Below are 10,684 nucleotides of genomic sequence, written 5' to 3' on the forward strand. Positions count from 1 at the left end.
AAGATAAAGTTCAAATTCTATAAATATTAAATTATCAAGTGACGTGATGAATTACATTGTGATGGATTTGGTCATTTTGCGTGAATTTTGATAGAGGCACGTCGCATTTAAATGAAAAATCTTTAAAACTTGGAAATGCTTTTGAGTTTTAACAGCTCTTATGAACCACAACGTAACACGAAATTTATGAGCTAAAAATAGTCAAACTTATGAAAGAACTTGCAGTTTAGGTACTTCAAAGTCTGTGATTTAATTCAGTGAATCTTTTTTAGATTAGATTATATCTGTTCTGGTTTTAGTTATTTTTGTGCTGGAAGTTTCGGAGTCGATTGTGGTATTATTCGAGGGCTAAGAGGAACATTTCTGTTGGCATATCGCCATACTTTTTCATACAGGCCAGCTGTTTCAGCACTAAGTGAAACACAAGAAGGTAAGGATTCCGATCCTGTTCAATTTTGTATTCATGGGTATTGATTGGTGCCATTACTCTTTTCTTACCTTTGCATCGCCATATACATTAGGTCTTTGGTCTTTGTACCAATTCTTTCTTTAATTTTATGTAAACTTTCCGTAATCATTCATTCAATATTTCTTTATTTCTTTTCTTTCTTTATCGAATCTAGACAGAGTGGCAACTTCTCGTGAATTTGATGCTTTGGCTGTGGGGTGTTGTAGGATCTGCTGCAACTTTTCCTACACACCAAGTGTTTACTTTACCTCCTCCTGGGAACCACCGGATACTGGTTATATCTTTAGATACAACTTGAGAACTTGTAAACTTATCAACGGCCCAACAAATTTGGAGGTTAGTGCGAGGGGCTAACAACCCCTCCACAGTGAAAAACTTGAAAGTTATGAGAGAGATACCAGCCTCGGATAATGAACCCCCTCTTATGGTAATCAGACTCGGAACGACAACGGACTACGCATTGAGATTTTGTACCTGGAATGTAATGCTCTATACTCCAGGTGCAACTCAGAAACTTGAATCTGTCCATATATTTTTATATTGCATATATTTGGATGCGGATACGTCGTGGGAAATCGGCTTAGATCGAACGTCATGGATTTCAAAACAATACATCAATGCCACATTACAGAAAATCAGTATAATATGTGCACACGCCCCTACCGATGATGCTGAGGAGTCTAACAAGGAGGATTTCTACGACCTCCTGAATAGAGCCCACGGAGCCTGTCCAGAGTACGAAGTCAAAATCGTACTAGGAGACTTCAATGCAAAAATCGGGAAGGAAGACATCTTTGGCGGATTAGTTGGAAAGCAGAGCCTCCACGAAGAAACAACAGATAACGGCTTTCGACTAATTGACTTTGCTGCAGCTCGTAATACGGTGATAAGTAGCACTAGGTTTCCAAGACGGAAGATCTACACAGCAACCTGGCGATCTCCGGATGGTCGAACCACCAACGAAATCGACCATGTGCTAATCGGCACAAGGCAAGCATCCAACATCCTGAACGTGCGCACTTTCCGAGGAGCAAATGTCAACTCTGACCACTTTCTGGTAGTTCTAAGTTCAGAGCTCGAATATCAAACGAAAAAAAACACGTGCGGCCCAAAGAAAGAAGTTCAACATCGGTTGCCTTAGCACATTGGAGAATGCCAGCGACTACAGTGAGCGCCTGAGTGAGTGACTCTCCGACTCTCGAAAAAGTGAAGGAAACTTAGTCACCGAAGCACAGGGAATTATAGATGTTTTCAAGCAGCACTTCCAATAGCTGCTGAATGCGCAAAATGTCGAGCAAGATAATGACAAAAGAGAAGCAAGACCAGTCAATGAAGACCCAGTCCCAGCCCCCAGCAGAAAAGAGGTGGAAAGAGCCATCCAAAAGCTAAAAATAACAAGTCCGCCGGGTCGGAGTACCCGCGGAACTCTTTAAACAATTAGGAAGTGTTTTGATAAACCGCATGCACCAGGTCATCACCAAAGTGTGGGAGGAAGAATGCATACCCACTCACTGGTCGATAAGCTTCATATGCCCCATCTACAAAAAAGGCGACCCGATTGTATGCAAAAACTACCGTGGCATATCCCTGCTTAATGTTGCATCCAAAATCCTACCCAACGTACTGTGTGAGCGTCTTAAATCTTTCTGCAACACAAATATCGGCACGTACCAGTGTGGCTTTAGGCCAGGCAGAAAAACTATAGACCAAATATTCACACTGAGGCAGATCCTGGAAAAGACAAACGAATTTCAAGTCGAAACCTACCATCTTTTCGTCAACTTTAAAGCTGCTTATGATAGCATCCACCGCCAAGAGCTTATGATGGCGATGGCTGCATTCGGGATCCTGAACAATCTGATCCAGCTGTGCCGCATGACGCTAAACAAAACGCAGTACAGTGTGCAAATGGGTAACAGCTCATCCGAGTTATTCCAAACTTGCGCAGGGTTTAGACAAGGAGATGCGTTGTCATGTGACTTCTTCAACATAGTCCTGGAGCATATAGTGCGTAAGGCAGGTGTGAGCACGGAGGGCACTATCTTCAACAAATTCACCCAGCTCCTAGGCTATGTGGACGACATAGACATAATCGGTCGATCCAAGAGAGCTGTGCTTGAGGCCTTCACAGCGCTTAAAGAACAGGCGAAACTAGTTTATCTTGAAATAAATGGGGACAAAACAAAGTACATGTTATCAACAAACAAAGCAACATCTGTCCACCACCTAGAACAAAACGTCACTGTTGGTAGCAGCAATTTCGAGGTAGTTAAGGAGTTCACCTACCTTTGAACAAACATCAATCCCACGAACGACACCTTAGTGGAAATCCGAAGAAGAATTACCCTAGCGAACCGCTGCTGCTTCGGCTTGGCCAAACAACTGGGTTCAAAACTCCTTACTCGAAAGACAAAGTGTCTGCTATACAAAACTTTGATTTTACCAGTCCTACTCTACGGCGCCGAGTGCTGGACGATAAGTAAAAAAGGGGAATTGATACTGGGCAATTTCGAAAGAAAAATTCTTTGACGGATTTTTGGTCCTGTATGTGACGATGGCGAATGGAGAAGAAGATACAATCGAGAACTATATAAGCTGTTAAAGACGACTACATTTGCTAGGCCACATAGAGCGAATGGACGACAACGCTCCAGCCAAGGAAGTCTTCTTAGCCCAGCCCCCAGGTTCAAGACGACAAGGAAGACCGAACCTACGGTACAAGGACCAAGAGACTGCGGATGCCAGAGCGCTTGGTCTTGGTGACTGGAGAGTGCATGCGAAGTATCGTTCACGATGGAAGACTGCAGTATCTCAGGCTGAGACCCTTAATGGATTGTGAGCCGGATAAGTAAGTAAGTAGCCTGACTCTATCCAAAGAATTGTTTCGTTCTATCTTTGAATTGTTGTTACGGGCAATTCCAATGTACACAATTCTTCATGCCTTCAACATTTGGGACAGACATCACCCGAAGAAATGAATGCTGTGATCTTCAACAAGGTCACTCAAATATCGGACGTGAAAGGTCGATCAAAAAACACTATTAACTTGTTTGTTACCTGTGACTCTAATAGATACACTGTAAGTGTTCAATCTCCTCTAGGCATATCTGACCTATGTGTTTTGTTAGCAAGTTTTTCGTATCAAAACTCTCCATTTAAAGAGAGAGTTCCTAAGAGAACTAGGACGGTCTCAATAATTATTTAATGATCTTATACTTGTCACTATGCTTCCTCCATAGTGACGTTGACGCCAGCGCTGGCATGATCACAAGTTTGATTCTCTTGGGAATGAGAACTTTTATCCTGAACAGGGTTAAAAATATCAGAACTAATAAAAACGAGTGGTTCGATGCGAGCTGTAAAGAGATTATAAGTGCCAAAGAAGTAAGTTTCCGTTTTTAAACGACCAATCCAACTGAGAAAAACCGGAAAAAGTTCAAGTAAGTCAGGAAGCCCTAGAACGCCCATATTCCAACGACATTACAAATATTTGTGTCAATCGTTAGAAACATGAGGAATTCCCTCTCTTCCTCCTACATTTATTATCAATAACACTCTATTTGTTATCTCTTTCGAGAAAGCTTACCTCTTTACAGTTTGCCGTTTGCCGTCAATTCAACGCTGCCAGTGACTGTTATGACTCCACCTGTAATCGAGAGAGTTAGTAATTCTTTGGGACCAATCTTTTTTTTCGGACTCGTACTGTGATAAGAGTCCTAAGAGCTCTCAATACTTATAAATCTGCTAGCCCGAAAAGCATCCCCGCTATTGTTCTGAAGAAGTTTTCTTCAAGGTCATGGAAACGCTGATTAATTATCAGCTCAAGAAATATCTCGGTGAAATAAAGCTTCTTAAGAACCGACAGTACAGTTTTCGCAGTAATAGGTCCACTGGCGATCTCATGGTTTATCTTACCGAACAGTGGAGATAATCTTTACATTGTTTTGGAGAAAGTAAGATTATTGCACTTGATATTTCAAAAGCATTTGATAGGGTTTGGCATCAGGCTCTCTTATCAAAATGAGTGCTTTCGGTTTTCATGAGTCCCTTCTTCATTGAATTTTGGATCGTTCAATGCAAGCAGTATTGGATGAGTTGATGTATGAAAATCACATAATAAATGCTGGTGTGCCCCAGGGCTCTGTTCTACCTCCAACACTCTTTTTCATTTTTAATAATTATCTCCTGTTTGCAACTTCGAATCCAATACATTGTTTCGCTAAAGTTAGAACGCTTATCTTTACATATTCGTTTTCAGACTTGCATCCCTCTTCTTCTGATGAGCAACTGTTACGACAAATTATGATAAACTCATTAAATTCCGAATAAAGCAGCATTCTACAATAAGGAATACAAAATCGGGTTGAGTTTAATGCTTCGAAAACCCAATTTTGTCCTGCATCGTCAAAGCGAGATATACCCCCCTTATTATTACTATCCATGGATGGGGCTTGTGTCAATGAGACTGAACATCTCGATATTCTCGGTATATTTTGTGGATCAGAGTGTTTGGGTGTCCTAAGGCAAAACAAGAAATTTGTCTCACTTTTTGACGTAGGTGTTATATAAAAGATTTCTATAATTATGTCAAATCTCTGGGCTGACGCTCCTGCAACTTACTTAAGCCTCTTGGACAGTATTCAAAGTACTTTGCTTGAACATCGTCTAAGGTTTCTTGTCTAACGCTTTTTTTATCGTTATTTTTGACTCTATTTTTGATCTGGAGAAATAACAAGCTGTATTCCTCCCCTTTAACAGTTCAACCGTAATACTCGTGCCTCTAGGAATGCTCATCACTCATCAGTATACCCTCGAGCCCAACTGCGATCGTACTGTTAAATGCATAGGTTCGTTCTTCAGCCGTACTATGTGAATGTGGAATGCCTTACTGTCTGTCTTTCCCAGTCATTGCAGTATTTAAGAATTCAAAACCAATGTGAACCGACATTTCCTTTCAAGCCCTCTGTCCCTTTCCTAGTGTTCACACTGTTTCCTTGAGAGTGCACCAACTCAAACCAACAGAGACTGCTGTAGCCTTTGGTGTTGTCGAAAACCTATTATTCCTAGTCGATTTTCGAAATAAACTATTCGACGAACGACATCATACCGGGTGTTGCAAGAAGACTTACGTTTTAAGGCTTTTAGAGATCTATTACCTCAGGAATTGAATATGGTGAATCTGCAGCAAAGTATCTTTGCGGATTGTGTCCTTAAAATGTATCAAAATTATCCGAAATTTCACCGAAATATCATCTGCAATGATGAAGCCCATTTTCGCAATCTTAGTTAATAAACAGATATGATACATTTTGGGCTTTAAAAGTCCAAGAACTTTATAGTATTCCTCTGGTGGCCTCAGTTTTAAAATGAAGTAACTTGATATAGTGTACTGTGAAACCGATTCTTAACTCTAGTGAGAAAAAACTGAACTAAAAACAATGCCTAGTAACGTTGAAAAATATTGTAAAAACATTAAATATTACATAACTATAGCGTTTTGTAGGCACATATCTTGTAACTCTTTGATTAACAAGTTCTGTGAAAGCTTTATTGACATTTAGCTCCATTTTTTAAAACTTGAAGCGTAGGGTTTACGGTGGATAGCAATCCTTACGCCATATTGTATAAACAAAAGCCCATTGTCTCTTAGCGATTTCGATGTCTAAAATTTCCACCTTGTATACGAAAAATGTTTAATTCATTAAAAATGTGTACGAGAACTTTCGCCTGTCTCCGGTGGGTGTAAATTGTTAAAAACGACATAATCAACAATCACTGTCGTAAAATTCTACAACACTCATTTTTATAACCCTCCATCAACCATCTCCATCAGCATCGCATCATCATCACTTACCACCTTCCACTACTACGAGCTACGAACAATTTCGTTATTGTTCCTTATAATAAAGTTCATAGTGATAATGGACTTTCGCAACAAAGGGCCTTTCCTTCACTGCTTCAGGGAATTTAGGCATCAAAACGTATTCATTTTTCTATCAAAAGTATCCTTGAAAGAAAACAGGCATAGTGTCAAAACCACAAAGCGAATAATTTGCATCCTTAATGGTAAAACATCAATCAGTCGAACTCTCAAACTCGAACTTCTCGAAACATACGGACTATATAAGAAAAGAGGATATTTCAATACGCATTTTGAATAAAAGATTCTGGATGGAGACGAGAAGCTTGTGGTGTATTTTCTGGCATATTCAAAAACAGAACAAAAACATATTTTAAAGTTTGTGGTATTTAAATTCTCTGTTATGGGAATTTGAAAATGATTAATTATTGTGTGTGGGAATATTTATTAAAGCAGGTGTTAAGAAGAAGGGGGTTAAGATGTTTAACAGGAATTCCGGTCACTTTCACTGCGATACCTAGTGGTTTCGGCTTTGTGAATATTGAAAACAAATTCAGTTCTCGTCAAGAGACTTGTGTATTCTGTATCTCAAGACACATTACAGATGAGTAATAGGGTGGATCGAAGTTTCGAAAAAATCCATTTTGATGAGTTTCTATCATTTTTGAAGTTTGATAGTTCGAAATAAAAACATAAAAAGTTGCGCAGACTTTTCAAATTGATATGAAATTTGGTTTATTCGATAAACAATCTTCTGTATAATTAAAATATAATTTCTGGCTTATTACCAATACGGCTGTTTCGGACGTAGTCTAATCTAGAGATGGTAAATCGATTATTGGCGTAGACTAGTGACCTATGACCCAATTTACGAGTTCGTAAAGTCATAATATACGGTTATCAAAAGCTATTTCAATAAATAAATTGTTTGACGAGCTGTCACACAGCTACGCCTTACAGTGCTGGCTTGTTGAAACCATGGTTGATCAATTGATGAACGAAAAAGTCAATAAGCATGGCTCTGTAGCCACCTTTGACTGTGACGTTCGATTTGAAGAACTTGGACCAATTAATCCATTAAACCATAAACAACGCTGTCATTTTTTGTGGATGGAATGGTATCTCAATGTGCACTTGACTATTGTCAAATACGGTAGGTTTGTTTATGGACGATTAATCCATTCAACCAAAAGTTTTGACCAAAATCCAGAAAACCTAAAATCCATTATTGTTTTTATACAAAATGTATACAACCAATTAGCAACCTTGGGTTTTTCGGAATTCTGGAAACTCAGCATTTTGGGCTTTCTGTTGACTTTGGATTTTCAGGGTTTTTGGTATTCTGGATTTGCTGTTTCAGGAATTCCAAATTTCTAGATTGTGCTCGTCTCGTTTTTAAATATGAATTTAGCCAAATAACAGGGCCTATTATATCTCTTCTTGTAGGACGAAGACATCTTGATAAATAAATTATGTTGAACAAACGATTTTGTCCATTTTTAAATGAGGTATCTTTTTAATACCGAAATAAATTGTCATATATTTTTAAAATCTATTCAACAAGTAGTACAACAACTTAACCCGAGGGAATATTATTTTGGTTATGATTGCATAAAGCTACAGTTTGAAGTCCCAACATTGCCAGACTAAGGGATCCTACGATCCGTCAACAATTCAGGGACTCAATTGTCCCATGAAATGAGCAGCACAGTACATGACGAATTCGAACACCATTGGAATGGCGTGAAAAATGTTTTCATTTCAGGTGCTGACATAGAAGTCGGTCGGAAAGAAGTAAGCAGGAATCTTGGGCAATTATCAACGAACGCAAACTGTTAAGGGCTCAAATAACTGCTGCAGAAGGGGAAGAAAGAAATGAGCTGGAATCCTTGTACCCCCAGAAAAAGAGGGGTTCACCGCAGTGTGCTCCATGACAAACGGAACTACATCAACGCTTTGGCGCAAGAAGCAGAAGTTGCAACAGCATTACCGTTTACAGAATAACAAAAGAGCTGATTGGTGCACACATCTCAAAGCAACACCTGGTGAAAGAAGTAGAAGGTTCATTGCAAAGTTTGTTGGATGAACAAGTCAGATGAAGAAAAGAACACTTTTCCTCGGTTTTAAGCCGAAAGATTGCATAAACCAATGTCTTCTGAAGGGCCTGAATAAACCAGCCCCCGAACAACAAAGCGGTAGGACTCGATGGAATTTCAGTAAAGCTTTTACAAGAAGCACAAACGTCATCAAGCGGCTCATAAAAGGAGCCTGGTCACCGAAAGCTTCCCTTATGAGTGCAAGAAGTCCATGATCATCAAGCTCCCAAAAAAGGAGATTTTACAAAGTGCGAAAACTGGAGAGAGATTTGCGTTCTACCAGCCGTTGCCAAAATAGTAACAAAATTCATACTGGAACGCATCAGAGAACACCTAGAGCCACACTCGATGCCGAACAAGCAGGATCCTCCTGTACTGATCATATCAACACCCTGCGGGTCATTATTGAACAGTGCGTTGAATATCGAACACCACTATATCTGCTGAGCGTCAACAGGGAGTACATCTGGTCAGCTTTGCGGAGGAGAGGCATTCCAGTAAAACTAAAGTCAACATATAATGTATCTAAGTGTTACGTTCCGCACGATGGTAGGTTATCAGAGGATTTTGAAATCCAAAGCGGAGTCATACAGGGTTGTATTCTGTCGCCAATATTGTTTTTGTTGCTGATAAGCAATGTACTGCACGCAGCTTTGACGGGTCCAATGGACTTTGCCATCCTATTTAAAGCACTTGGATTACGCGGAAGATGTTTGCTTACTCTCTCTTATGAACATGGATATCCACCAAATGACAACAAGTGTGGAGAAAGAAGTGGACGTCGTGGGATTGAAAATAAATTTCGGCAAAACAAAAATGATCATCATCGGAACCCGACCATCCTCTCAAACAAATATTTCCTCCAACCGGTTTAAAGCTTTCAATACCTTGGAAGTATCGTCTCCCTCGAAAGCGGAACCTTACAAGACGTCATCTGCCGCATCGGCAAAGCAAAAGCGACGTTCGGTATGCTTTCAAAAATTCAGAGGAATAGCTCTATCAGCTTAAGAAGAAAGCTACGACTGTTTCCCACAAATGTCGAATCTGTGCTTCTTTATGGATGCAGCACCTGAAAGGTTACTTCAGCCATTACAAGAAAGCTACAAACCTTCGTAAAGATGGTCTGGCCAAACCGAATATCCAATTAGGTCCTTCATAGATTAGCAGGTCAGGAACCTATAGATTCTATTAAACGAAGGCGTAAGTGGCAATAGATTGGAAATACGCGCTGAAAAGGTAACGACAGTGGAATTCGATCACACAAGAAGGAGGAAGAGCTGGGCGACCAAGGAACACATGGCGCAGAACAGTCAGAACTGAAACACATCTCGCAAACCGCACACGATGGCGCGTAGGCATAGAAGTGGCCCTATGTCAATTAAGGGGTTCCCAAAGGACTTAACAGATCTGAGGAATTATTTGTTTTCAAGTTATCAGCTGGATTTGATCCTGCTAACCATCTTGAAATGTCACTTTACCGGATTTCTGCCCCAGCTATAGGAGAGGATAATTCGCTTATATGTGGTGAAGTGGTTAAAACAGCGATTTCTCTTTCTTAGTCTAGATCTATACCATTTTTTAAATAATGCAGTTGAATTTTGTTAGCATGCAGTTTGCTGGCATTCCAAATTTCCATTCAATACGATAGATTATCTCATTTATGGAACCGGTGTTTTAAGCTGTACCATTTAGCCTTTTCCTTCAAAATAAACGCTTTAAATTTCTGAAATGTGTTATTCAGTTTTCAGAACTCCGATCTAGAAATAACCCAGGCCCTTGTTGAACTGCTGTTAGATGTATGCCGTATTGATCACAAATTCTTGCTAGAATTAAAATATGCAACCGATGTCCCTCACTAACTTCTGGATAGTTTGAAGGAATTCGATTGAGATCTCAGTCTTGTTTCTGTTTCATAAGTTATGATAAAAATATGCACTAATTCTATTTTATGATTGCATATAAAATATTTTAAGTAGAGCCTTTTTAATAACTCCAGAACGGCTTATCGTATACAAAAAGGCAATCTTTCAAGTTACAAACCCAATAATAAAAATTAAGGACATCTCTACCAATTTTTCTTATCTTGGAGTCGCACAGTGCGTCGATCGTATGGGGAAAGTGGACAAAATCCAATTTTCCGCAGTAAAGTTGATTTTAAGTAGCAAATTGTTTTAAATGCAATAATTAATGAGTTTCTCAAAAATTCGAGTCAAATGTACGCCCCCCTGCCAAGCCCACTTTTAAATATCGATTATATGT

General features: G+C 39.5%; 1 protein-coding gene across 1 annotated transcript; it reads left to right on the top strand.

Moving 5' to 3' along the window:
* The first annotated feature begins 854 nt into the window (after positions 1–854).
* On the top strand, positions 855–1,610 carry LOC129951438 (craniofacial development protein 2-like). Its single transcript, XM_056063582.1, has one exon. It carries the CDS (start codon positions 855–857, stop codon positions 1,608–1,610), a length of 756 nt encoding a protein of 251 aa, XP_055919557.1.
* The last annotated feature ends 9,074 nt before the right edge of the window (positions 1,611–10,684 follow it).

Source organism: Eupeodes corollae, chromosome 1 (assembly GCF_945859685.1).
Source record: "Eupeodes corollae chromosome 1, idEupCoro1.1, whole genome shotgun sequence".
Taxonomy (NCBI): domain Eukaryota; kingdom Metazoa; phylum Arthropoda; class Insecta; order Diptera; family Syrphidae; genus Eupeodes; species Eupeodes corollae.

What these genes read in the sequence shown, in the direction of transcription:
- LOC129951438 (XM_056063582.1), top strand. Translation starts at nt 855, where the DNA reads ATGAGAGAGATACCAGCCTCGGATAATGAACCCCCTCTTATGGTAATC.